Below are 27,933 nucleotides of genomic sequence, written 5' to 3'. Positions count from 1 at the left end.
TGTCTCTGTACACTTACGATCACATCCTATGAGTTACGTAAGACACTCTTCTGAACTGCTGGTACAATTTAACTTTACTCCACGAGAAGTTTATTTTTAAAAATTTGTATTATATAATCTTCCTGCACAGTAAGAATTCACACCTGTAAAATACAGTTGGCAAAATGTCTTTATTGTCGCAATCTTCGAAATTTTTTTAAAGGTATACGAGTTGAAAAGAATTCTTAACTGACTGGCATTAAGTATTTCAAGAATTTATTCTTCTTCTATTATCATTACAAACCACGTCTCTGTTTGTATGACTTGAGATTCGGCGGTGAGGATAGCGGTGTTGTTCTTCAGGATTTTGATGCCGCGTAGATTTGCTGATAGATAGTAACGTTTTGGAGTAACATACTGCCTCCATCTTCAGGCCTGAGGATGGAGGCAGTATGTTCTTACGAAACATCGCTACCCACCTAGAAATTCGCCATGGTCGTATTCACTACCGTAAATGCCTGCAATATAATTTCTTAAATAGCATTAACAAATTAATTTTTGTAATGGAGAAGAGTTTTGTTTTATTTCAGACATTCTTAAATATTACTTAGATGAACTTCTGTTTCAAACGGAAAAGTACGTCTTTCGATTAATAAACATACAATGTTTGAGCATCTGTAACTTTGGTATTTTCCATTATTATGATAGTTTATTGATGTAATTGCGGATATATTTGAATTTAATTTGTTGAGTAATACAGAATTTTCCCCTTAATAATATTTGTGTGTTTGTTATATTTTATGTTACACACACTGTGTACAAAACTAATTAGGTTTCTCTGAGTTTTGGACTTTTCACTAAAAAGTAATACATTTAATGAGCTCAATGAACAGAGCTTTTCAGGGATCATACTCAACTGCAGGCTTGGATCTTAAACAAAGTTAATATACCAGTAATTAAACTAGATATAGATGGAACTTGTCCCTACCTGGTGTAAGAACCCTGTTTCCCAACCCCTAGCCAGTCACGTTACTCAAAACAGAAACTTATTTTAACATTTGTCTTAATTAAATATTTGTATTGAAGTGATCAAGAGCTTTTATATTCATGATAATAGTCTCATTACAACAAAAGTTTATTTCTAATTTTTTCTCTGTTATGTTTTCTGTATTTTCTCTATGATGAAAATCCTTACCGCTCGTAAACTTGATTTACTCTTCTACTTTGATTTTCTTTTCTCCCGCATTACTTCCTCCCAACCAGCTTTTCCTTCATGTTCGTCTTTCTTAGGAAGAGATTTTCTCCGACCAGTTCTACCGTCTGCAAAACTTTAATTTCTCCGGTGGCCGTTTAAGCTTCTACCAAGCTTTCCCATCTCGCTTTCTCAATCCATTCCTCCCCCTCCCAACCCCTCGCTGGACGGCATCAGCTCACGAGTGGACATTTCATTTTGGGATACGCCTAATCATCGTCTTTTACTACCCCCAGACTTATATTCCTCCTCCATCCCCTATGGCTATTCCCATGGCTATGCCACTTTTCACTTTTATATGCCCTCAGGGACACCCCCTCCCCCCAGTCGAAGTCAGTTCCCTCTTTTTGGCTCCTGCATTGAGGGTTGTGTTTGTCCAAGATCCTCGATCTATCCCACTCAGCCTATGCACTATTTCCCCTCATTCGTGCTCGAGAATTGAACTAAAGCCCCCTTCCACCTGCGCTGCCACTCCGTCTTTCTTATACTCAGAGGTTTTCGATTCTAGACCCATACGAATGGGGGCAGTGATTTCAATATCGCGAGTACGAAGAATCGCGAGAGAACGAACGACTTGTTCCCTGGCGTCCAATGTGTTTCTTATTAAACAGCCTGAAAACGGGCGAGGAGCCTTTCAGGAATTTCTGAAGATTGGCCGATGGTGCTGCTGCAACTTCAGTTTCTTGTAGTGCAGTTGTCCGCAAGCTGTAGTAATCCGTTACATTTTAATTTACAATCTGTTTATCTTCTAATACAATTAGTTTCAGTTCCAGTAACAGTAAATCTCGCCTCTGGACAAGATCAAGGGTCAGTTCTCTTGAAATCAAACCACTTTCCTTTCTATTTCTCTTGTACTATCATCTTAGTCTCTGTTATTTAAATAATCGTGTTTCAAGGGATTTTATCAAAAAATTCTGTGAGCAATTTTTGGTTCACCGCCCGAATTTAATCTTTATCCTGTCGTAATTCTTTTTCTTTTTTTACAATGTTAGACAAGGAGTATTATAATTCATCAAGTTTATCACTGTAGATGACAACCTTCTGGCATACTGCGCCGTATAGTCTCGCAGAAGTTAACCGACGTTTCAGAGGTACTTGCTGCTCCATCATCAGGCCATAAAAGTTCTGTAAGAAAGTGGTTATGTAACCTCCGAATGAATCAATCCATTGTCAGTAATGTTTTAATGTGGGGGGGGGGGGTCCGTCTAAAGAATAGCTTTACAATATATTTCTTTTGTTTCATCGTTCATAAATCATACTTCAGTTAGAATCGACAGTTTAGGAAAATGTTTGCAGGATGTTATATTTTTAGAAAGAACATAATGTATCTGTTAGAAGAAGTGTGGGATGGTGAGATAGACTGGAGAGTTGGAAGGAAAAGCAGAATTTTTATTGTTGTAGGTCAGAAGACTAATCAGAGAAATAACCGTTCTGAAAATCCCCATGGCAATTTGTTGAATCCTCAAGAAGCAGGAATATGTCTCATAATACTGTGTTCATTATGGAAGAACTCCGAGCAGTGGCGAACTAAAGAAGAGTGTATATCAGTAACATAAAACATTAAAGGCAATATTGATCTTGGAATCAAAATATCAGTTTTTAATACTGTTTCAAACAGTATTTGGGAAAATTAATTCGTCCCCTTAAACTTTTGAAGTTTGAGGTCCTTGTAAATTTTGTTTAAAAAATCAGTTCCTAACTCAAAGATAACACAACGCGTCTCCATTACAAAGCTCAGTTTGTTTACGCTTTTTTGGAAAATTATACACTTTTATTATGAAAAACACACATAACCCATAAATACACTCTTTAGGCAAAATGTAGAGTTATTGAATGTTAACACAATAGGTATATATTGTCACAGGGCTTTATCATTTTACTTCTATCCTGTCATATATCTTAGATGAAATGTCTAATGAGAATTCCAGTAATGTAAACATTTTGTTTGATGGGTTTCGCAGTGATACCTCTTGCAGTCTAAATTAATTAATGTAATTGTAAGATTATTTTGTTTAAACGTGTCGTTAGTGTTTGACTTCGTCATAAGTATTTATACGTTTTAACTTACGTTAATAAACTATGGTGTGAGGTTGAGTGGTTTAAACTGGCTCACGACAGGGTCCAGTATCGGGATTTTGTTGATTCAGTAATGAACTGTTGGACATCGTTAAAACGGGATATTTACTGACTACCTAAACGACTTTTACCTTCTTAATAAGAACTCTGTTGTGTAGAGTTAGATAAACGTAACTTCTACGGGAAAACAGCATTCTCATTATGAAGTAGAGCAATTGGTGGTCTCGATTCTTGATATTTTGGATTCGAAATGAGCTCAAAACATGCATGGATGTTGTTCGTGCCGCTTTTAACAACCTGCGCTGCATTATGGTGCTTCAAACATGATAAAAATATTCAGGAAATATTGTCATTTGTGTTTGTAGTCATATAAATGTGTCCATGTTTGTCTCATAAGGTGAAATTTAGTGACTGATACAGAGCCCAACATATACGTGAGATAAAACTCTAAATTTGTAATTGTGTTTCTCACCATGTTCACCCTCTTCCACGTATGTCGATTTTGGTCTTTTGGGTCGTTAACACAGTGTAGTCTTGTAGGAATTCTCCAGCGTTTCGAAGTAAATTATCGGCTCTATCTTCAGGGCTGATGATGCAAGCTTTACCTTCTTCCTAACGTTGGTAAGCACGTACAAGACTACACTGTATCACATCCGAGAAGACCAAAATCGACATATCATTGCCGTGAGCAACTTAAATGGCTACCTTCCATAACAACAATTTTGCCATCAATTTTCATTAACAACAGGCATGTTTATGCGGAATTATTTTAAATCGTTACAATGTCGATAAATATTCGTAACTCGTTTAACTGATACTATAATTCATTTTGTTCTTTAATATCCGATAATTGTATGGATAAATCGATCAAAATTCACTAAAAATTGCATTTACTGCAATACCAATCCAGCGTCAGGCCGGAGATGAAGCCCCTATCTTCCTATCTGACATGAATTGCTTTTCGACTTCATAATGTAGTGTTTTTTCGTTGTTTATATGTGCTTTGCTGACACTCATCATGAATCTAAAATTCAAATCTCAAGTGTTGAGCGTTCGAATTTACAAGATCTATATTATTTTTACTTCACGTATTACAATTTTTTGTAATACCAGCTGTTTTCTGCAAAACCTATAAATTTCGATTTGAACTTTGTCATGCTTGAATAAGAATCCACTGGAGGGATACGAACCTAAATATAACTCAATTGCTTTAGTGGACCTCCTGTACTAAATTTAATTTAAATCCGTCTAGTCTATTCTGATAACATCAAAAGTGACGTTTAGACGCATTATGCGTATATTTTATGGATGTGTGTAAGTAACGCATAAAATATACGAATCACTCACAGTTATTAATGAAATTTTGTTTTTAATTTTACGATTTAAGTACAGTTTAATGACTGAGCACTTTATTAATGGAAAATATTCAATCCGTAAGACAGTTATATTCCTAAACGTTTACACAACAATATGTGTGTTAGTATCCATGCTATATTGTTGCTAAAAGAATGGAAGAGCAGTCACGCTGACTTGTGTGTTGTTTGCAGCATCTTGGAGCTGAGAAAGGAGAAGAGTCGAGACGCAGCGAGATCTCGTCGAGGGAAGGAGAACTTCGAGTTCTACGAATTGGCCAAGATGCTGCCTCTTCCTGCAGCCATCACGTCGCAGCTCGATAAGGCGTCCATCATCAGGCTAACCATCTCGTACCTCAAACTGCGGGACTTCTCCGGCCACGGGGACCCTCCGTGGAGTAGGGACGGTCCCCCGCCCAACAAGAGCGTCAAAGGTAGGAACACACGCCCTGTCACATAATATCGCATGTCGTATGGGATATGGGGCAAGATGTCTTAATAGTTTGAACCTTGTTGGTCACATTCAGACATTTTTCTGTTGTTTAAGAGCATTTTTTTTATAATGGACGGAGCTCGGTAAAATGAGGCCGGGTTTGTTCGCTAACTGTGTCACCGATGTTGGGTAGTAACGCCGTGTGGACTTATAAGTAGATATCGACGTTTCGGAGGAACATAATGTCTCCAACGTAAGTCCATATAGCATTACCATCAAGGAGGCCGACTCTGATGTCTTAAACGCCGTGAAACATTAGATGTGAATAAAACATTTGTAAAAGTAAACTCACACAGCGAAAATAATTTTTGTTCAAAACCGTACAGCCGTCAATTTGTCACCTTTTTAAGAAATGTTTTTGCGCCATTCTATGTATGAAAAACCAGAGTGAAAATAATAAATCGATTAAAAAAATAACTGATTAACCTTTTAAAGCTGACGCAATCAAAATAGCATTTAAGAATTCGGCCCGTACTTAAAAGAGAACATCACACTTAACCCTTACAAAGAGTAACTGGCTAACGTGTTGAAGGAAATTAGCGATGTTTACAGCGAAAATCATACGAAATCTATAAATACAAAACGAAGATTTAGTGATTCTTAAAGAAGATGGTACATATAGTTACTATTGAAGTTTAAAGCGTTAACACACACAACGAACTGGACGACCGAGGCTCAATTCGTGGCACAGATATGGATTCCTCTCTGAGCTATCACATCTAAGATGATTCTTGAGTACATTCAGCCTCCTATCCAGTGGACGCAGGGGACAGTTTGTCCGGAAATGGTGGGTGAAGAAGACAGGGCGTGAAGTTAACAGCTCACCTAAATTTAGCGCAATGTTACCTTACCTCCACTTCCTCGTACGCCTACAGGGAGCTGTGTTTCAACCCAGGGACAACTTCAACGTCTGCACAGACGTTTGCATGAAGGAAACTTGGGCGGTCTTCCTCTCACTTCTCCTCTCCCCCCTGCCGCTGGGCGATCAAGTGAACGAGTTGTAACTAATCGAATTATCGCGGGAATCGTTGGCAGTAACGAGACAGCGTATTCCCACACAGCGTGTGTATTGGGCTCTCACGACTGAACCATGAGAAAGTCAGGGTTATGGAAACACCTTCAAGATGGATAAGAGTTTCTGAACCCGAACAATGCCACACATTTCCCGAATTGAACGTGATATTTATTTCCATATTATTACAATTTCCAGTTGTGATTGTCTTTGTAAGGTGATATTTGAAATTTAATCGTACTTGAAGATGTATCACCCAGCGCCCTACATCCCTTCCGTCACAATATGTTAATACATTAAAGTATGGATTGATAATTTCTCTGAATGTAAAGACAACAACATTTAATAATTTAAATTTGTAATGCAGCCGTAGATGGAAACGTTTTCCAATGTCGTTTTTTTGCTAAATTAACATCTTTATATAAATTGCCGATGTGGAATTAAAAAGCGAATTCTTGTTTTTATGTGATATAAAATTATTTATTTTTTTATGATGAAAATAATTCGATCATATTTCCTATCTTTACACAAAGTCGAAATGATCATAAATCTTAAACATGCAAGTTTTCCTTCGTGCCGTGTTGTATATAATTTAAATAAAATCATGTTTCCATGATTTGTATAAAAGTAAGTTATTTATTTCATCATCTGAAAGTATATTTTTCCGACTTCGTTATAACATTTCGAAATACTCGAAAAAGAAACTTCTGCAAAATAATTTTATAAAATTGTGACCACTAAAGAGTAGACAGTTCAGCCAAGAGAGTGAGTGAACGTAGAGCATTATTCACTGAACCTTGATGAATTTTCGGTACATGTTGAAGCAAGGCTCTCTCATCCTCCTCTGAAGCATAACTAACATTATTGTCAGCTTTCCCCTTCGCCACTAACAAGCTAACTTGGTTACCTACCCCATACAACTATACATGGGTCCCACTGATTCAGTATTTCAAATGCGTTTCGCATGTACAAGAACGATAGAATTATATAGTATATTTTTTAAACTGCAATGTTGAGAGAAGGGTAGACGAATAAAAAACTACGTACCCCTACGCTTCCTATATTCAAAACGACACTGCAGTCCACCCTCACATGAGTTTTCTCTCTATACGAGTGAGAGCAGGCGACCCTGAAAAATACTCACCCCCGCCCCAACAACGGTCGGCAACCCCCTGCTGTTCCGTTCGTTGTAACATTGCAAAATGTAAATCTAATCACAGCCTTCACAGTATGTATGGACCGCTGTGCTAACGTTGATGATGCCAAAGCTAACCCAAATCCAATTTTGTAATGCCGAGAGAGGGGGCCTGTGAGGAGCGGATGATGAAATTAGGTGGTACTTATTGTAAACCAAACTCGGTTAATTCAGACCTTGAAATGGGGGGGGGGGGGGGGGAGTGCAACCCGAGTTTCAGTTAGACCGAAGAATGATTATGAATAGGTTTGTGATTGTAGAGATTCATTTCCCGTGTGCTAGTTGGATACCTCATTTGGTACGTAACGATTTTGTGCCAGCACTGCAAATTTTTTTCGCATTTTTTTGTGTTTACGATAAGCAGTAAAAAATGTTCGCTGGTATTTCTTTACGGAGTCCTGGGTCGAGTGACTTCACGTGAAATTCGTGGTGGACGAAGTCTCTGACCTCCTCAGTTTCTTCTGCTAATAATCATTCCGCTGTTACTCTGTGCTCTGTCATCATCACACGAGGTACACGATAGTCCTGATCACGCAGCATATTATTATAACCTTATTCTTAAAGGCTTTATCTCTGACCTTACACCTTGCTACTTACATTATACAATTTCTGTAAACGTTAGTTCAGTTTCCTGTAGCATCAATTATTGTCATACTTCAATTTTCCGTCGAAATTCTTTTAATTTCAAGGCTCGAATACTTGCAGTTCGCTGCCTTGATTATGGAGGCAGCAAGCGTGTCTGAAACGTCGGAAAACTTTAACCAGACTCCCCGACGCAGTATCCCAGAAGAGAGTCATCTTCATACTAGTCGCCTTGAAAACCTAAATTCTCATCAAAACTCATATTGTATAGCGTGTTACATTTGGCCTAAATACTGCACTGAGGTCATAAAATGTAATACGGGGTCTTAAGCATGTTTGTGGTATTTGTTGAACGTATGAACAAGACGGTCAGATGTGGGGCAGTATTCAAATATTTGTATACGGTCAGAAAAACTTTAATTGGGCGGTATATTTTAAATCTGCTTTGTTTGTTTCCGTTGGTAGTCATTCTAACTTTAATAAGGTCTTCAGGTGTATTTTGAATACTCAGACGAAATACCAGTAGTGCAGGTCAGATAAATGTCTAGTGATTTGCCTCCGTAACACCCTTTTGAAGTATTCTGAAATCAAACATTACATTACGTTCATGTGAGTAGACTATAAAATGAAGATAAATAGTGAAATACTGATGCACGATGACGTTTTAATGACGTCAACTGGGCATAAACAAATAGTTCATAAACACACAAACATTACATTCCATCTACCAACTCTAGGCATGCTCTAAAATATTGGGAACCGACAAATCAACGAGAATAATAATAGTATACATAAAATTAAGAACGAATGGATGATAATTGAATCACGGTAACTACACTAAAGCTCGAATATATTTATTTACACTTGATATTACATTTTAGAGTACAACGAAATTACGTATTCCGGGACATGCTTACCAGCGCTCACGGCCCAATGGACAGCTCATCAATCAGTGAGTGATCAGATCACGGCATAGCGGAGTGCGAACGTGCGTGTCCATCCCCTGTTTATGCTACCACACACGCTATTGTCACTGAATTCAGTACGCAGTTTTCAAGACTTGTCTGTTTTGATCGCTTGGATCGGAGGTGCTGGCTTCTCAGTATGCAGCGACTAGGAACGTTCACACGCAGACACTGATCGACAGTTCATGATGTGTCGACTTATCGAAGCCCGCGGATGTCAGCAACTTCCCTTCGTTTATTTTCTGAACTAGGTCGTATGAAATGACGATGTTGCAATCTGGATTAAACCTTCACAGCAGTATTAGATAAACTTCAAAACAATTTTGTTAGTCTTTTGGATTTTAACGGTATGTGGACTCGTAGGTACATACCAACGTTTCAGAAGAATGCAGTCCCTATCTTCCGCCCTGAAGATGGAAGCAGCAGCCTGCGTTGAAGTAAATTGTTAGTACTAGCGTTACAATACAGAGGATCATCAAAGACATCTTTACAACCGTGAGAATCTCAAATATGGCGCAGTTAAAATTATTTGCTTAAATTTAATAGAAATATTTCGGACGTAGCTATTTAATTACGACTTAAAATCCTGTCGGGCGTGCGAAAGGCGAGTTAAAAATTGGCGTTTCAGATACCGCTCTGACTACATTATCAGGGTGAACAGACAGCATGTCACCGAAACGTCAATTGTACAACTTTGACTCAGCTGATAGCCGAGGAGGATTTTACTGCATCTATTCGCCGAAATAGATTCAAGTCTCTTACAAAACATTTATTGTTTTATTATTAGTTAGGTCCAGTATCGAGATTAGTATTGACTCTGATAAATCTTCCCGTTTAACAACAGATCATTGATACAATTTATAATACTGTTAATTCTCCAGCAATCAAGGAGGACAATGCGCTGGATTTGTAACGGTAACAAGGTAAAGAAAGAGTGTAGAATATTAGCAGGGGAAACATTTTGAAAGCAAGTCATCTTAAAAACGAAATAGTGGTATGAAAATAATATTAAAATGAACAGGAAAAACAGTTCTGAGACAGTGTAGCCAGGCCACTAAATCTGGGAGAGAAAAGGAATAATTTTACTTAATAACACTACATAATATTATTAGTGTTATTATTATTATTATCATCATCATCACTATATCTTAGAATTTTGGGTAGGATTTTTGAGTGATACTTCATTTCCGTATTCCTGACGTCCAGACGCGAATTTACCATTGATATTCTCATACGTACAAGCAGAACTTTGCTCCAGATGCGAGTCGTCCATTTCCCCTGGCTTTAGACCCGACTAGGTCAAACAGAATTGAGGAAAGATCAACAACAGTGGTCCAAGATAATCCGATAAACATCCAACTCTCGCGTCTTGAGGTTCGTTTGTTTTGACCCTCCAGAGGCAGAGACCGAACGAAGACGCAAGTGTAGATGTTGATCCTCGGGGTAGACCAATGTATAGGATCACACTGCTCCACAAATCAGGTCCGTGTTGTTCCGTGCGTCCGCACCTATAGAAATAAGCTTGTAGTCGCTATGTTTGTCAATAAATTTTCTTTCTTTTGTGGAGCCCAGTGGTTTACTGACGTAGGTGAGTTTGACGATGACTGTCTTCTGTGTTGTTGCGCCATCTAGCCTGGTAGACGTTTTCAGACGTTTCAGAGGTGTTTGTTGCTTCTGAAACGCCGGCAAACGTTTACCAGGCGACACGGCGCTACATCCCAGAAGTCATCTTCATCATAAAAGAGATTCTGACGCTAACCACTAGACCGTCGCTTGTCATGGCTTGTGGTGGTATAGTCAGTGGATGAAGGGCTCTGCTGTATATTCGGTCTGATCCATCAAGAAGGAAATTAAAGCTTGTCATGTGCAGTTTCGAGGCCGGAGAAGAGGACTCAGGGGAGATGTAACGTCACATGCAACATTCTCCACCGCTTGGTTGGATTTCATCCCAATAACCGTCATACCCGTATTCCTTCCTTAATTTTTTCTGCCCGATGTCAACTGTACGTAATATGCCGAAAATGCAAAGACGTGAATGACATACATTTTTGTAAGAAATAATGCAACGTAATTTTTTTCTCCACTTAATTTGAGTGATGAAGAATTATGATGCTTCTCAAGTCTTGGGTTTTCATAAAAATTTCTAGATACACTAGCTACTTAATACAAATGAGGATCGCCACAGAGTCAAGTCATTAATAAACTGATAGTTGCTCAACTTCTCAAGAGATTTGCTCTTCTTCTAGAATCCGAAATTTTAATTATGGTTTTCATAATATTTCACCGTTGAAACCTATCCTGACCAACCTGAGTCCAGCCCACATACACCTTATTTATTTAAATCTAATTTGACATGGAGTTCATATCTGCTTTCTGCCTCTCAGATGATTTCATACTTTTCGACTAGATCAGTGGTATTCAACCTGGGGTACGCGAAAACATCTTAGGGGCTACGTGAAATTTTAAAAAAATATATATTATTTTATGATAAACACTGAATAATCAATAATGTAATTTATTTAATTTATTTTAGACGTAGATTATATACTACGTATAACTTGAATTATACACCAACAAGTTTGGGGGTACAAAGTTGAAGAGAAATTATATCTGGGGGTACGCGAACAAAAAAGGTTGACACTTCCTCTCATTTGGATCAAAATAAGTTCCTCAGGACTTCCTTTTCAAATATCCTCATTGTGTGTTCTACTCTTACGGTGGTGACCCAGTTATAGTTTCTGAAGTCGTATTCTGCCCAATGGAAATGGAGATTTTTGAACACGTTGTATCATGAACTTAACTTCGTCCGTCGGTCTGTGTGCGTTCTTTGCGCGAAGTGCAAACTGAGGGTGACGAAGTGGGGCTTGTCGGTCGTGAGTCCCTCCGGACGAACCGAATAAATTTCGATTAAATTTGGTATTTAAGTGTACAGACGGAGTGTTGTTGGACGAATGTAATCTGTATCTATTTTTCCCCATGTATATGGAATTATATGAAATTTAAGTAGGTTTTTATCGATTTTCTGAATATTCTTATTATAAAGCAAATTAATAAATTGATATCTATAACTTATATCTGCATTTATAAATATAAAAATAACTTCTGAATTTGTTCGGTGTAGTTTTAGTCTTGCTGTGTTTGTATTGCGAGATTTGTGTCTGTAGTAAATTAATATGAAGCAAAGTGAGAAATTCTAAGTAGCAAATGATGGATTTGGGGTAAAAGAAAACACGCGCTACCCAGGAACATATGCCTCGTGTATCGTACAGCCTTGTAATCTGCTATATAAAATTTATAGTAAAATAAGCATTGAAGTGTGGATGGGTCTGAACTTCCCTTGATCTTAATCCAAACTGTTATTAAGTAAGTCTATCAGAAGAGGTGTATATTACTACCATCTTGTGTTGGATAATGTGGATGTGAGTTCTGGTGTATGAGTTACATTTTTTGCCCCTTCTGTTGAGGTTTCAAGTCCAATAAAAGGAAAGAATAAGAAGAGAACTGTATCGAAGTAAGAAAAAGTTCCCCGTGACTGATGGAGCATTGAAGGTTGTCGGACGATGCGCCATTTTTTGTATCTTATCTTTTTGTGATACAGTCTTTTCAAAACGTTGTTCAACTTATTGTACGGGTTTTGTCCACTTCAAGCGGCCAAAGACATTAGCTGTGCTGTACTTTAAGTTACAGGTTAAGTTGTGAGTTAATTAAAGCAGACGACGATGAAGTGTTCACTGCATGAAATAGAATGTAGGGCTGCTGGATTCTCTTCAGTTATTTTCTCATTTCCTGTAACAGAGTTTTGAAATTGGGCCTTTACCAGTGTCAAAATTAAGTGAAAGTCAGGACCTGAAGGTGGAGATACTATATTTCTCCGAAACGTTGGCATCTACCGACGAAGTCTACACGTGCCTAAATCCAAAACAGCATCAGCAGATAATTCTTTGCTTTAAACTGACAACTAAATTTTTTGGACATAAACAATTGTAGGTATTATAGAACTACAATTTGTGTTACGACTGCTGAGGTTTGTCGACTTCTGTCCCGCGTCACTTTCATCTGCTTCAAGATTCTGTGTCAGTTGGGACTGTACTCGATGTTTGAGATCGATTTTGACTTTGTTGTGTTTTCTGTACGCATTCTCATTTTTCGTGTTGTATTCTTTTTTCTTTTTTTTTTTCTTCTTCTTCTTCTTAGTGGTAAGTAGGTGCTTTACGGTGCACTTACAAAGGACTGAGCGGCGATTTCCACTGATCATCCTGCTGCTACGCTGTTGCTCCGTGAAATTTGGGGACCATAGTCAGAAGAATACCGCCACTCTTCTGTTTAGGACACTGCCTTAGTAAAAAGCACTTGTTCATCTCTCCCATGATCCCATTCAACAGGTTATCACCACTTGGCGCCATCATGGTATTGCAAAGTTAACAAGTGGAATAATGGCGTCAAGTCTGGATGCACCGCGAGCCGAATGACACTTGAATGACGCTGGAATTCAGTTTTATTCAAGATGGCCACTATAAAATTTCAGTAGATCCAATCCTAATCTCCCATATTAACCTTTTAACTATATGTATCACCTGCTTTGACAGTCTCTAATTCTCAGAGCAAAGAGCGATTATTTCATAAACAGCAGTAACTAGTTCATCTTTGTAATTTTGTTTTTGAGGTTAAGGACTCAATAACATTTAAGAATTATAAAGACGAGATCGGTTTAAATTGGTTAATTGCAAGGAGGGATTACCTCTGTAAGATTTGAGGTTTTCACAGCTGTGAGTATGAAGATTTCTGTCTTCTGGGTTCTTGCGCTGTGTAGTCTGGTCGATGTTAACCAACGTTTCAGAGGTCATACTGCCTCTGTCATCAGGGCGATGAATCTCTCCAGTATCACCCTGATGATGGAGGCAGTATGACCTCTGAAGCGTTGGTAAACATCTACCAGACTACACAACGCAACAACCAAGAAGACAGAAATCTTCAGGAATCTCCTCTGTTGCACGATAAGTAAATTGTTGACTGATGTCGGTGATTAGGATATAACTGTTTACAATTAAATTTACTGTGATTTGCCGGGGTTCCTAAATAACGGGCTGTTATGTGTTGGTGGTATTATGACTCAGGCTACCCGTGAAAATAAAACAATACCGAATAATGGAATCTGTTTCCGAATAAAGACTAATGCCAACAACTGAAGCGTGCCATGATCTCATCCATGCACCTCGCCGACCCCACTCATGCATCTCCAAATGTGCACAGACCGAAAAGCCTCGGAAACATTGCTCTATCGCTCCCAGAAATAACTTCTCGCCTTCCCCAAGGTGATGCCAGTCTACATCCATCACATTAACGAACGATTTCCTCGGTTATCTCAGGGCAGTACCGGATCCCAACCTTCATTTAGGTCACTACTCTGTCTTCTATATCCGCCCACGCGTAGGTTACCGGTAATGTTCTGGACTTGCATTCGGGAGATGCTGTCCGGGCCAACACATGTCCTTTCCTGGTTGCTTTGCGCTTTTCCTTTGCTTCTCCGTGTAAATAGTTGCTCCAGAAATCCGACATCAACCTCTTTCAAAACCCTTAGCTTCTCAATGTCTCATTGTGGCTATAAATTCATATTCATTTAGAACAGAGTCGTTTCGTCACTGGTTTTCATGGTTATTATACGTATGTCACGATAAACACAATTCATACGCAACTTAAGTAGGGAGTCCGTGGAATATGAGACACTGTAAATTAAATTAAATTCTTTGTTATTGTGTTACATCAACAGCCAGTAGGTCAATTACTGATACAGCACAAGAGAGTAAGGAGAAGGGTAAATAGAACAGTAATAGAAAATAAATTTAGTTCTTAGTTTTAAATTTTAAACTACTGACGTAACAGCTACACGAGCCAATTATTATAGTCAGCACAAGATAATTAAACACATATATGATAAAATAAGGCAATGTCTACATAAACATAGTTATACAATATAATACAGAGAACATGATAATGCTTAAAGTATCAACGTGAATATATTTGAATAAACGATTTATGTTAAAAGATTTATTATCAACCATATTAATGATGGGTTTATTAAAAATCTCATTAATATTTAAGGTCCATCGAACAGGACATTTGCTACGTTGAAATATTAAAGTCTCTTAACAGCGAAGCTCCGAAAGAAGGTGGAAGACAAGAGTGAAAGAGAAGAATTAAATGAAACAGCAAGAGGAGGATGAAGGGAAGTAAATGGCGTAAGGAGTACATAACAGAAGAGAAGAGAAGAGAAGGGAGAGAGGTGAAGGAACAACGAAACATTTTTACTGACTTATGTAGTATTTGGATTCCAAAAAGTCTAATCAAAACATAATAAGAAGAAGAAAGAGGAAGACAAAGGAAGGAAGAAAGAGAGGAAAAGCATAAAAAGAATGCACGAGAAGGAACCTCCAAGCATTTGTTCGGAATGTATCATTTGAAATCTATAAGGTGCAAGTGCTGCTGCCACATCCGACACGGCAAATTACTGCAAAACGACTGAACCACGGTAGGAAACCTGGGAACTTATAATTGGCCTTCGCATACAAGCGATGGAACAATGAAGGCTTGCACATCTCAATCTGAAGATGTAGATGCGAGCAACAATTTCTGCTTCACTGACTTTCTTGTAAATTGTACGGAATGTTTCATTTTAACGCTCTTCTAATCACATTTTCATCTCTGGAGCGTACTATGATGCTGCGGCAACAGGATCTGCTGTCTTAAACTGACGCGAATTAAAATATCCTCGGACCTGCATCTTAATTAATCTTCCATCTCAGCAACATACGAAATGATTTATTTTATGGTGGTCTGCCGAATACATAATTTTCTCTGGTTCCTCTTTGAGACTTTGACGACTAATGAAAGGATTATTGTATCATTAATACAAGGACAAGACGATTATAAATTTATTTTATTCCATTTGTTTGCATTCAATCTTCTTCTTACCCTTCGAAGTGGACGTATTCCAGAAAGTTTCACTGCCGAAATTCGAAACGAATGTTTTCTTCCTCCTTCCTGGACGCAGCTCTGGCCTTCTTAACCGTCTTAATTTCACTAATCAAACAATATGTGGTCCGTATATGCGTTAGTTACGTCGTCGCTGCTAAATCAAGTGGAATTGTGGCCTAACGGGCGGTGGGTTCTATTTACACAGTTTCTGTAAGATAATCGAAAGAAAAACGATGTGATATTTGAGGTTGTCACGATGGTGAGACCAGTCTGCTCATCCTATATGATGTTAGATCACAGAAGGATGTACAAGCTTGGTTAACGAACTTATGTTTCAAACAATCCTTAATCCTGCGATATCTTAAAGTATTTGCTTCTGGTTTACTGCTGATAGTACGGCACGAACGATGATGAAGATTAATAGATCTATAAGCAGTTTTCCTTCATGAGATTTACTTGTGTTATCCTTAACTTCTCTGTACCAGATTCTCTAATCCTTTTACCAAGACGATATTTTCTCCCAGGCCATCTAGATCGACCATCATAAAGCTTCTGCCGACTGCTGAGACGCTAAGATGACGGAGAATTTGCTCTCTTCTTCGTCACTGGTCGATTACGTTAATCCTCCGATACCGGGTGATTCGGATATTTGTATTCGCTTCGTTTATTCTCTGTTTTATGTTCGGAGAGTTCCAGATTCAAATCTCGACCCGGGAACCGGCTATCCTGACTGGAGTTTTTCGTGGTTTTTCTCAGTACCTTCTGGAAAATACCGGTAAAGAAACTTAAATTACCACGATCGCTTCCTTGCATTATTTTCAAATTGTTTATTTGTTAGTAATCCCACAACCCCTCGCTGAATAATTAAATCTCAAATACTTAAACTGATATGTAATCAGACATAAGGACGATATATATATATACACACATATACATACATACAGGGTGGGTGGAAAGTAAGTAGGCATTGAGAAATGGTTATAACCTCTATATTTCCAATGAAATGATATTATTTAATGCCTACTTACTTCCCACCCACTCTGTATACATATATCTGTGTGTGTGTGTGAGAGAGAGAGAGAGAGAGAGAGAGGAAGATACATAGATTCTTGCTAAGCGATAGAAAACACTCCCTGCATTTAATTCTCTCTAGACGTATTCTTGAATGTAATTGTGATCTGTTACGGTAATATTTAAATATTGCAACTTCTCTGAATTTTTAACCCTCTGATACGTTTAAGTGTACTTATATTATGATTTTTCGTTTATTCTCACACACTGTGCACATAAAAGCCATTTTAAGAGCACATCTTATAATACGTGATGAATCACATAGGGAGTAACTCCAGCCAAAAGCTTGTTGTATTAAGAGGTGTCCCCCCACCCCCGTTCGTTTGGATGACGTACTTCTGTAGTTAATGTCTTCCATTTATGATGCGGTCTCTAGCGAACTATTTCCCCCGCGAATTCGCTTCAAGCAAATCAAATCTGGAACGTCTTTCCACCTTTACAGAGGCCGCATGACTTCCAATCAGTATTTGGTCTCGTGACGTGTAGGAGCAAATAAACGCAATCGAGACACGTAATAATCTTTATGAGTGAGAATGGATCCAATTATGTCACAATATTGCTCATGGGTAGTCAGTTCACTGATTACATTCTATATAGCCGTAGTGGCTAAGCAGGGGTGATAAATTATTTTTATCCGGACGCTGAATGGAGTGACTGGTACTCGGAGAAACTGTCCATAAATTCTGTGTTTAACAATTATTAAATGGCTAGACTCTCCATTATTCGCACTTACTGCTGCTAGGCCTATTTTAATAGATATAAAAGTACATAAAATTGCAATATCAGTAACTGGTTCGGACATCATATTTTAGAATCTGACTTCGTATTTTAGCTTAAAATTGTGTGTGTGTGTGTGTGTGATGAATAATATATTATTTTAATTCACTGTGCACGTAGACAGTTGTTAAATATACACGTTTTAAATTATTGTGCAAAAACCACGATATTTTAACATAAATCATTTCTCATAAGACCGTTGACAATTTACAACGTAAATGCTATATGGAAACCATTTAACTTGTAAGCTGTGTTAGTAAAACTCTTGCGATAACGAATCTATATAAGGTTGTAATAATTATGAACAAACAATACTGAAGAGTGTACTCTTTTATCTGTATTGAAACCCTTTGAAGCCTAAGTTTATTTAAAAATTATTTAAGTATTCAGTACGTACCTAAACAAAAACACACTTCTCCATTACAAAGATTAACTGGTTAACGCTATTAGTGAAATAATCGCTCTTTACTCTGTGAATCATACAAAAATCTCTAAATATAAAAGTCAGAATAATTTATTGTCAAAGCAGTGGTATATATAGTTACCACTGGGTTTAAATCTTTAAACGCATGCCTGTTTATTTTGTGGGAATGTTTAAATCATTCATGTATTATTGTCGAGTAAAATACCTCTAAAAGCCGAGAGAATATTGTGTTCAAAATTGCGTACTCATATAAGGGCAGGTGTAATAAAATCATTTTAACCAATCCGAAGCCATTTGATGCACACATAGGGAATACAGAGAAAGGGGCCACGATAATGTAAACAAAGCCAGTGACACACGGAGAACTCATAATACCGGCATTTTTCAAGGCCACTGTATAGCAGCTGGTTCCTTCTGTGTTCCCTATAGGTTTAAGAAGAGTGACGTCACAGATGGTAAAATTGTTTATGGAGAAATGTTGTATAACGTATGCTAAGGGTTGAATTCGTCTCGCACTGTGTGTATCCTCTGTCCTTTATCGTACCTGGCTATGAGTAATTTTAATTAATTCTTTCACAAAACGCTGCTTTTTTTAAACATTCGAACAGTCGTCTCTTGTCATTCTGAAGTATTTTTTCACAACGATACACAAGTACTATTATGATTCTTTGATAGAGAATTATCTGTTAGCGGTATGTGATATTTAAAAATTGAAAAAAAAAATTAAATTCTAAAATTTTCTGCATTTCGGAGACTGGCTTTTTAATTCTTCAGACAAGAACAGTCTGTGAGAACCAGTGATGAAGACAGACCCCACATAGAACGTATATTCTTGCCTGAAGAATTAGAAAGTCAGTCCCCGAAACGTAGTAAATTTTAGAATTATATTTTAATTTTTAAGCAAGACTCAATGGATAATGGCGTATCAGAATTCGTAATAAGCATCTCTTTGTTCATTATTTTACGAGGTACATAACGTATTCTTTAAGGCAGGGGCTGTTTTGTGAGGAACTTGAAGCATTTGGCTGTGTTGTGATGTGAGCCCCTGCTTCTGCGGCCCCGGGAGGGGGAGTGTGCATCTGTGCAGCCACACGTATTGTGTGTTTCGACCATATTTCACATGTGACAGGTGCAATATTGCCCAATTGCTCGGTCTTGTCTGATATGAGGTGTTATGTTGGATACTGGGCGCATCTGTGGCCATGTTTCAGTCCAAGGGGACCTGACAGAGAAGAGACTGCAAAACACAAACAGGTTAAGAAAAATATTGGAAATGGTATGGCAAGGAAACTTAGAGAAACGGGGAAATAAAAATAAATATTATCGCATGATCCTAAGTAAAAGAAACAGAACATAAATAAAGTTGGAGTTCTGTTCATTTGTTTCTGGGTGTTGTGATTCCTCATGATAACTGATGCTGTTTGCAGCTGGTTTGTGGCATGAGGGATTCTCTCTGTTCCTGACTTCTGTTGATTCATTCAAGTGAACAAAAAAAAACAGAGCTAAAACCCTTCAAAATAACAATATTATGTCACCAAAGTCTAATTATTTATCTCATCATGCTTGTCCAAATTTCCTTATTATCACGGCGTTAATGCAACTATGGAATGTATAAAACAAATTAATTCTGGGCGGAACTGTAGTGAATCCTTTACGTAAATATGTCGATCTATATACTAAAGCTAGCAAGAACTTTAAATTGCTAATCTTACAATTTGATCAACAGTTTTGTGCGTAAATTTTACTAGTACAGAATCCAACTACGTACGTTATGTTTGTCATATATACCTTCAGTGTTTTAAACTGAAGCCGTAATTATGTTAACAATTACAGCATTTTGAAATAAAATTTCTGTGTGTGTGTTTTTATCTGTATCAATACTAAGTTTTAAGACATCTAGATTCAGTCTTCCATTAACTATCGCTATGAAACACAAGATAGAATATAACTTTCGCTGTACCTTTGTCTAGTAGTTTTACATTCTATAGAAAATTGCCTTGACAAAAGTTTGAAGTTTTATAGGTACGTAAAACTTCAGGTTCAAGTCCAGTGACTAGCTCACAACTGTTTAGTCACCAAAGATTATTATTGATCTTTGTCTTTAAATTCTGCTGTACACCTTGGTATTATTCGACCATGCATAAGTGATACGATTATTTACTGTATTCTTCAGTTGAGAACTGTCTTATGATTAGTCGCAAATGTCAGAAGGAAAATTATGCTTCAGTTTGTATCTTGGGGAACCAAACAAATACATGTTTTTAATCTCTGGAAATAGAATATCGTTTATAAAATCTTTAAAATCTTAGTAAGATATTCTTTAGCAAATATTGCATTAAGTACACTTGTAAAATCGTATTTATTTGCACTGCGTAAATATATATAATTGACATTATTGTTTATTTACGTGAAGTAATCAGTTTATCCGTTTCTAAGAATTGGAATGCTATACGACAAATGAAACCTGGTGTTTCGGTAGAGTGTGATTGATACTTGAAAGCCAAACTGTAGTGGAAAAGAGTCTATCTTACCTAAAAGGGAAAGATTGATTTAATTTATTACATGTTGTTGAAGTAAGTTTGCTTAACAGCACGTCTCACCAGACAAGGTAACATAATCAGTACTGCATGGGACTGCCCGACGTCACGTACAACTGGCGTCATCTAATTTTCTTACTTCACCAAACGCAGAGAAATAAGAAGAAATGAGACATGGACAGATGGGAAAGAGACGATAATTTTCATTTTCGTCATAAGTCGAAATTGGAGTTATGAAAGGAATGAAGTGTTTACCTCGACATTTTTTTTTCGCCCTACAAATCTAATATTTCATCCACGCTTATTTCTTCTATAAACGTACTGGTGCATATGAGAAGTTATAAAACGACTCACATTTCGGCTTTGATGTGTGTTATTTCTGTTTTACATTTTTAAAAAAACTGGTCAGATTCTGAAATGAAAGACACTCAGTGTGTTTGAGAATTAAATGCGTAGGAAAATATTTGTATCTAGGGGACTGAAAGTGGCTAAACTGTTATATAAGTAACATACGATTTAATTCAACTGTCTGGTATTGACAAGACTTTCAATCATGTGGCTTCAAGATCGTTCTCAGATCATGAATTTAATTATAAGTAAAAATAATTAATTCAGGGTCTAGGTCTTGTAGTGCGCTGACTTTCATATGTCAGTTGCTAGGTTGAAGTACATACTTTGTGCCCTTCATTTATTATTTATGCATATAGAAGATTAATCTACTCGTAATTTGGGCACACAATCATCACGTAAGAGTTAACTTAAAATATGTGATATCAGGTGTTTGAGAATCGGGTGTTGAGGAGGATATTTGGGCCTAAGAGGAAAGACGATGGGGCGTGGAGAAAACTGCACAATGACGAGCTTAAAAATCTGTACTGCTCCCCCAGTATTGTGAGGGTGATTAAGTCGAGAAGAGTGAGATGGGCGGGACATGTAGCGCGCATGGATGGGACAAGAGGTGTGCACCGGGTACTGGTTGGGAAACCTGAAGGGAAGAGACCGCTGGGGAGACCTAGACGTAGATGGGAGGATAATCTCAGGCGGGATCTATGGGAGATAGGAGTTGAAGGAAACTGGATTTTGTTGGCCCAGGACAGGGTCCGGTGGAGGGCTTTGGTTAATTCGGTGATGAACCTTCGGGTTCGGTAAGCCATCTAGTTAGTTAGTTAGTTATGTGATATAAGCTATGATCAATTTTGTTATTTTACTATCTTACAGGTTATTTTAAAAAATCCAGGACCAAAGGATGCTTAGACAGTTAATGTAAATGTTAGCTATGGATACTACAATAATTGTAGGTGTTATTTTTGCAGGTGGACCGGTTAGACCTCGTTCGGTGGCCGGGATTGCCATGGAGATGTTCGAACAACATCAAGGAACACATATCTTGCAGGTACGTTGCTTATATATGATGCAATAGGTACTCATGGATTGCGCACAAATGGTACAGTAAATTGGCTGTTCATGATGACACTCCTCGTGGCGTATCAGTGGCAGTTGCATTCTGTAGACATCGACTATCGTGACCGAGGGATTTTTTGTTTCTTCAGTTTGTCTTGACGTAAGCCTATACCAAGACAACTTGTCGATAAATCCAGTCGTGTCAATTTTCAGATGTGATCGTCCAACTATAATATCGTAAATTTCTAATAATATTTAGACGCGCGTTGCGCTGAGTTGCCAAACGTTGGATGCCTTTCTCGAAGAATTCCGAAAGTTGCTGCTGGAAGGGGTTCTTTTGAACCACAGCCGTATACCAACCAATGAGAATCGTAATGTGGCAAGAAAGGGAACGATCCATTCAATAGAAAGTGTTGCTATGTGACGTCAACATTTTGATTGTTAGCCAGAGACTTCAGCGTCATCACAGATGACTTGGAGTCGTGCTAAAATGTATAACAATATTTAGCAACAATGTCGGCTATGCTGTGCGGCAAAGAAACTACGTGTTTCATGTTGCATATATTCTTATGTACTGTACAAAGGATTCCGGTGTGAACTTTATGGCATAAAAGTATCAGAAGCTGTAACAACGGCCGAAGACTGAGTCTTTTTCTTTTCCGCCCAACCAATTTGTGAAACTCTTCTTCGTCGTTCTCTCTTTTTTCTTCTGAGCTGACGTCTGCTCCCTCCGGTGTATAAAGAATGGGTCTGACGTCGTGACGCGAATAACTGCAAGCCAGGAACACGGGCGAGTCTAACGCCAGGGTCGTGTGAAGAGGCGCCCCTGAGCCTCCTCTTTCTTGCCAAGTTTATGTGTGAAGGATTTTCTTGAAAAGGAAGCTATTGGTTGCTGGTGCTATATTATAATAATGACATGTGGGATGACTCCTAAAAGGTGCGATGTATGGTGATCATAAAATGCCCTATGATAACTGTATTACAATTTATGTGATGGAAGTAAGAATTGATTTTAATGGAAGGTATATGAAAAACGATTTAAAAATATGATGTAATTTTTTTTATAAAGATTCTGTGTCAGAAGCTTTCCATCTAAGGTTGCTGTAGAGATATTCTTACGTTATGATGGTTTCCTGTACCAAATGACTTGCGAATGCATTTCGTAATGTGCAAATTAATTTGACCACAAGCCCTTTTGAGTTTTTAAAGTACCAATGGAACTCGTAATGCCTTTAGGTCTGATGAACTACCCGATAGAGCATGAGGTTGGAATCGATTAAAAGTATTCTTTTGGTATTGAAAATTCAGAGAAAGAATATGCGAGAGCTTCTGAAATTTGTAAGTACGTAGATCAACGTATGGTTTCTCTTCTTTTATATTTATTATATTGCCTAATTGCGTCTCAAGGCAAGAAAGCCGATACAACGTGAGAAACAGTAAAAGAAATTTGAATTTGAAATTCTTTTTAACATTTTAATAAGAACTGGTTCTTTAATTGTTACGTACAGACAGAAAAATTGTTAAGCTAATTGGTGTATTTTTACAGTTTTTTGTTACAAACTCAACTAAAAATGCCTCAAGAGGAATACGAACCCACGAGCTATAAACTGTATGCGCTTTGAGCAGTAGAGTTACTGTGATTACACAGTTAATCACTGTGACGTAAATTATTTGCATATTTTGATACTAACTGAACCAAAATTGGCTTTTATCATAATTATTGGAAGACATTTATTTGCGTTCTGCCAGACAATAAATATATCGGGCCATATCTACTTTTCTGTTTATCTGATTATTTTCTGCTGTTCTTAAAATCATTAACGCGGTCTGAAAGAATATTAATCTACAAGTATCTGACTTCTGTCCAGGGATTTCTTTTTAAAACGGAGGTGTTAAAGTGGATTTGAAATAGTAGGCGGACAAACACTTTTCTTGTTCTGAATGTAATTGAAACCTTGGGTTATGTGACGGCGGTGCGGAATTCAGAACAGCAGACTATCCCCGGCGCCCCTTTTCAGGGACCGAGAAACAAACAGCACGTCCTGCTCTGTATGAGATCGAACGAACCTAAAGATTTATGTACACACTGCAACTGTGACGCTCCTTGTATCAGTGCAGTGCTAGAGAGAGTGTCTGGGGACACATCGTCAAGAACTTGTTTGGTTCTCAAAAGGTTTCTTGATTTATTACGACATAATTGTGTTGGTACTATTCATTGCCTTAAGTCTGATGTATAGCCTAATTAATATACTAAAGGGTGTAAAATATAAATTTAATTACAAAGTTTTTACATAGTAATATCAGAAAAACAAACTGAAGTTATTATGACACTGTGTTTCTGCAAGCCTGGATGTCACACTGCTTAGTCTTGTTCGTCCAACATAAGTTTCTATTTAAATTTGAGGACCACAAAGGCTGGAAGCCTGAGTATATACGAATCCGTGAAGCTAACAAGAATGCGTGGAGCTTATACCTCCACTAACCCATAAATCTACAACGCTTGCTTAAAAACATCAGGTGTAAATTTATGTAAGATTATAGTGTAATTGTGTAACAAGTTTTAAAGTGTGTACTCTTTGATGTGCAACGACATTCTAAAGGTGTTCTTCACGTCACGTCACATACGTCGTTGTTGCACTAATGTTGTCCGAGGATATTGCTACGTATTAAGTCATTCTTGCACTGTGACCCCAGGACACTGTTGCGTTACAGTGATTCCAACAATGGCAACTCCAAATTTTCAGCGTATTTAAACGGTACAGAGAGTGATTTTGGCAACTCTTAAGAAAAGCCAAGTTGATTGTGGTGCTTTGCGGTGTGTCATGCAGTTCCTGCAGGGAGCCGGAAAGTGACAGTTGCTTTCTGGTTTATCGGTGAAGGCGCATCAGAAGAGGAATTAGAAGACGTTGGGGAGCGCTGTTATAACCTGTTATGTTCGGCCCCCTCTGTTTTGTGATCGTACTCTGTGTTTTGGCGTTGCAGTCACTGGATGGGTTCGCCTTCGCACTAGCGGCCGACGGCCGTTTCCTGTACATTTCGGAGACTGTGTCCATCTACCTGGGGCTGTCGCAGGTTAGTAACATTAAACACAAGTAAGTTATATGCTATTAATATTTAGTTTCGACACGTTGCATTCCACATGAATCCACACCAACTGAAGAACACGATCTGACACACTACAGCAACGCCCGAATATGGAGACTTCAACGAGTCTACCAGAACCCAGAAGAAGGTAATCATCATATTTACAGCCGCGAAAAACTCAGGTAAGAAAAAATTGACCTTGCAATCTATAGTTTTCTCAATAACTGTGTAATGAATAGTCTCCGATGTTTAATTATTCAGAAGTCTAGACATGTTGAAGATTTAGTAACAACGGGCTGCTATACATATTGCATTTGACGGTATTACAGAACTGTATTAAAGATATTCCTCTTATTCAGTTAAAACTATTATAAATTTACTTTCGAAAACAATTAAAAGACACGGAAAAGATGTTCTTACATGCTTTGTTCGTGACATCTGAAATGTGTAAAGAATTATAATTTAAAGAGCTCTGATAAATTAAACCTATAATCAGGTCTAAAAACTAGCCTATTAGTCAGATGCCTAGGACGAGACAAAATTGGCTGACCCCAGGTGGAAATTTTATGTTCTTAGAAATCGTAAAATATGAAAGTAGTCTACTCTTTCATATCAATTTCTTCTTCGTGTTGTCGACTACCACAGACCTGGCCAAAGCTATTCGGGGGTGACTGCTCCGGGCTGGACGACCGGAGTTCGATTCCCAGCTGACAGAAATTTTCTCTTTGCCACCACGTCGAGAATGGCTCTGTGTCGCACACACAGCCTACTACCAATGACTGCTTGTGATAAAGCGGTCGGAGCTTGAAGCTGACCATTACTTTTATATGTGCTGGGTTAATATCGTCTGTCACTAGATTATACCCAAAATAAAATACAGAATGATCTACCAAACAGTTTGATGTACGTCTGCAAAGATGGTGGAACAAGAACAACTTTTATCTCAATGGCACTTTGGTGTTTAGATTCATCCACTAGGTGGCAGCAGTTGTCTGCTACTTAGTAAGTTACGAGCCCAACCATAGGCTTGACGTCATTACTGTGAAGTTACACCTCGTGTTTTATTTTATCAATATATTTGTCTCTTTATGTTCAGTTTGACATTTGATGTCTTTGTCGAACATCGGAGGTAGATGGAAAGAAAGTTCTCAGAGGGAGGTTCTTGAGGGGCCATAGGCATTTGAGAGGAGGGTTGGGCGTAGGTTTACAGATTTACTTTGGCCGCTCCTTCTTGTACCGTATTTCCATTTGCTCTTTTCGTGTTCCTCAGTCTTGGTAGCATCTTTAGAATGTCTTCCCTTTTACACTGCTGATTGTTATCATGCCCTCTTTGATATGCTTTTTTTCACTTTTTCCTGTCTTTTTCTCTGTTTTTGCTTCTATTTGGGCTTTATCATTGTGCTTCTCTTCACCTTATTTTCACGTTTTATATTAATTTCTGTTGCTGTCGAACTGCCTAAGACGTCAATTTTCGCATAATTTTCTCCCTTCGTTTCTGTTATAATGCCAATCCCGGCTGCCAATATGACGATCGGCTTGATGATGGAGGCAGAAAAAACCTATGAAACATCAGTAAAATTGTACGAGTCTACACGGCTCAATATCCCAGAAGGCTCTCATCTCATCCGTCTTCCTCTCTTTGTCTTCTTTCAGTCCTTTCTGTTTTCGCTGTTTCTTCCCCTCTCTTACTTTGATGTCCATTGTCGGTTCTCTTTGTATCTGTCGTTCTTATTCCGGCTACTCTTTTAACCTTGTTTCTTTCTTCTTCACTTTCCTGGCTATCACCTTACTTGTCTCTCTGTTTCGCTGCCAGGAGCAGCACCAGAAAGGCGCAGTAGCCATTCTGAGTTCGTACTTAAATGCTTCTCACGTACACACTGCAGAGTCGTGTCTGCCATTCCTAATGCTGGAGGGAGGTTTACAATCAATAGGGTGGTACTGCTGGTACGTGGAAGGGGTTGGGTCGTAACATGGCCGCCAACAAGAGGCAAAGCCCCCCTGCTGGTATGGTACATCCTATAGTAAGGACCAAAATGCGATGTGCCCACACAGAAACATTTAATATGGCCGATAAAGAGTTAGTTATTCTTTGGCTCATGGCATGAAACAACAGCTAAAAGTTACAAATCTATTATATCATATATAAATACTAACCACAAAGCTAATTACATTATAATCCTCCCCCCCCTCCACTATGGTTTGATTTTAGACTATTTTCCAAAATATCAAGTTGCTGAATCAAAACTGATATTGGGGATGATTGTATTTATACAAAAGTAGACCTATTATAGCATTTTTATACAATAAGTGGCGTAACTCCGTTATGCATACGCCTATTCAGCTGCTCAGAGAATTTCTTGTTTGTTTGTTTTTTACAAAAACCTAATATTCATTGCTGTATTTACAAAAGCCAGACATTCAACACTGTCCCGTGTTAATTGAATGAAATTTCTTGACTCACCCTCACACTATTTCTGAAATACTCATTTCAAAATTATTCTTTTGTCTGTGTCTAGATCTCCCAAATGGTCTCATCCTCTAAGGGTTTCCAGCTGAAATACTTTATTCATTTATCACGGTTTTCCAACTTCAGCAATACATACATTTTTTAAACTGGTTAACGTATTGAAAATTGCTCGTAATACTAGATTAGAATAGACAGCAACTAAAGTATTCTACTCCATGGGATCTGATTTCAAATTGGTTCCTGTGTGTTGTGTCTCGTAGAAGCTGGAGCCTGAGTTGATCAGAACAGTAGAAT

General features: G+C 38.0%; 1 protein-coding gene across 5 annotated transcripts in view; it reads left to right on the top strand.

Moving 5' to 3' along the window:
- Nucleotides 1-27,933, top strand: part of trh (PAS domain-containing protein trachealess) — a 311,424-nt gene that overhangs the window by 265,418 nt on the left and 18,073 nt on the right. For all 5 annotated transcript variants that reach the window (XM_087357476.1, XM_087357478.1, XM_087357477.1 and 2 more), the window contains 3 exons: nucleotides 4,855-5,093; nucleotides 22,001-22,080; nucleotides 25,071-25,160. In XM_087357476.1, coding sequence (XP_087213602.1) covers nucleotides 4,855-5,093; nucleotides 22,001-22,080; nucleotides 25,071-25,160 — 409 coding nt within the window. The remainder of the gene's footprint in view (nucleotides 1-4,854; nucleotides 5,094-22,000; nucleotides 22,081-25,070; nucleotides 25,161-27,933) is intronic.

This window comes from Zootermopsis nevadensis, unplaced genomic scaffold, assembly GCF_977971745.1.
Source record: "Zootermopsis nevadensis isolate Lab colony 2312 unplaced genomic scaffold, Znev_1.0 Znev_ptg000028l, whole genome shotgun sequence".
Classification (NCBI taxonomy): Eukaryota; Metazoa; Arthropoda; class Insecta; order Blattodea; family Termopsidae; genus Zootermopsis; species Zootermopsis nevadensis.
This window is presented reverse-complemented; position numbering and strand designations above follow the sequence as displayed.